This window comes from Phytophthora infestans, genomic scaffold (assembly GCF_000142945.1).
Source record: "Phytophthora infestans T30-4 supercont1.10 genomic scaffold, whole genome shotgun sequence".
Taxonomy (NCBI): domain Eukaryota; phylum Oomycota; class Peronosporomycetes; order Peronosporales; family Peronosporaceae; genus Phytophthora; species Phytophthora infestans.
Genome location: NW_003303749.1, coordinates 2,507,147 through 2,508,575, shown reverse-complemented (window position 1 = coordinate 2,508,575; position 1,429 = coordinate 2,507,147). Strand labels below are relative to the sequence as shown.

Genomic DNA, 1,429 nt, shown 5'->3' with positions numbered 1-1,429 from the left:
ACGACAACTTTCCGTTGATTGTCCAGCTCAGCCTCGCTGTGAAGTGTGTTTAGCACTTCCTGCAACTCTACGACGTTGCCACCACGTACATCCTTGTCGCACATGCGCACTACACCACGGAACTCGACTGCAACACCTTGTAATACGAGCTTCGCCATCTCATCGTCCGTGATGGGATCATTCATGCTTCGAAGTTGCCGTCTGATGTGTTCCAGGTCGTCGAGGTGAGACTCCATGTCCGTGTCTGCCATGTAGACAGCTTCTTTCTCATCATCAACGCGTTCGAGAAAGCACGCTTAGTCTTTTCACGTCCAAACGCTTTTAAAATTTTGTGAGCGCTGTCGAAGTTGCCGATTCGAGACGCGTCGTTCGTGAGCCCACGACGTAGTATAGCGTGCTCATCGAGCTGTCGTTGGAGGTCCGCATCATTTGGATCTCGTGCTTCCGACCTGTCGACAACATACCAGCAGCTTCTCTGCGTCCAGTATGACCGCAGCGTTTCCTTTTACAGATCGAAACCGCCTGCTTTGTCATACTTCGGAAGCTTGTTACTGCCAACAACGGGAGCTGCTGCTTGTGCCGCCGGACCAGCAGGTTGGCCTTGGTCAACCATGCTTGAATAGGTATATAAAGCTTGGGCTCGTAACCTGAGAGCGTCTCTGATCTCCGACAGATCTTGAGCACTTCTTGGGTCTGCGTACGGCTTACCTGTGTAGTGGAGGCGAAAAGAGAATGCGAAAGGGCAGACACTTGTAGTTAAGACACATAAACCGCAGGCAAAATGTTTGCCGACCCCCGAGCGTGTATTCTCCAGCAGAAGTATTAGCTTGAGCCAGAACTAAATTAATTTCGAGGCTGGGACATCAGTAGATTTGCCTTTACCTCCGAATGGCCAATTGAGTTTAATTGGGCCTAATTCTTCCTCTTCGTCGTGTCGCGCCCTTCCTCTAATCGGTGTCGTGTATCTTGGGCCGGCGTAGGAGGTAGTAACGGACGCGCCCTATTAGAGTCCAGACTATATTTAGTGCCGGGCGAAAGTGATAGAGAGGACTTTAAACGGGTGAGGACTTTATTCCTTGCTGATATGATTAGTGTACCAGGTTGATATCGTCTAACGCATCATCTAACCCTAATTTTTTTTAACAGATCGACGTATTCGTCCATGTGCGGTTCCTTCGACCACTTTTCACGAAATTTAGCGCCAATCACATCGTGCTTGGACATAAACCACGACGAGGGGTATTGGAACTTGGTTCCGTGCACTTTCACACTTGCAATGAAAAAGAAGACTGAATTATTTGAGCGTTGTGCTCCACCAGAGCTCCTAACAACACTCACGGGTTCAACCCCGTTCTCATACAACGATCTGATCTACTAGAGTCTCAGCTATTTTCTCAGTAGCAGCTTCTCAGCTCCTTTCCCAACTCCG

At 49.2% G+C, this 1,429-nt stretch overlaps 1 protein-coding gene across 1 annotated transcript; it reads right to left on the bottom strand.

Moving 5' to 3' along the window:
* Nucleotides 1-505: 505 nt before the first annotated feature.
* PITG_07138 (uncharacterized protein) lies at nt 506-613 on the bottom strand (the record flags this gene model as incomplete). Its single annotated transcript, XM_002905053.1, has 1 exon — nt 506-613. One exon carries the CDS (start codon nt 611-613, stop codon nt 506-508), a length of 108 nt encoding a protein of 35 aa, XP_002905099.1.
* Between the last annotated feature and the right edge of the window lie 816 nt (nt 614-1,429).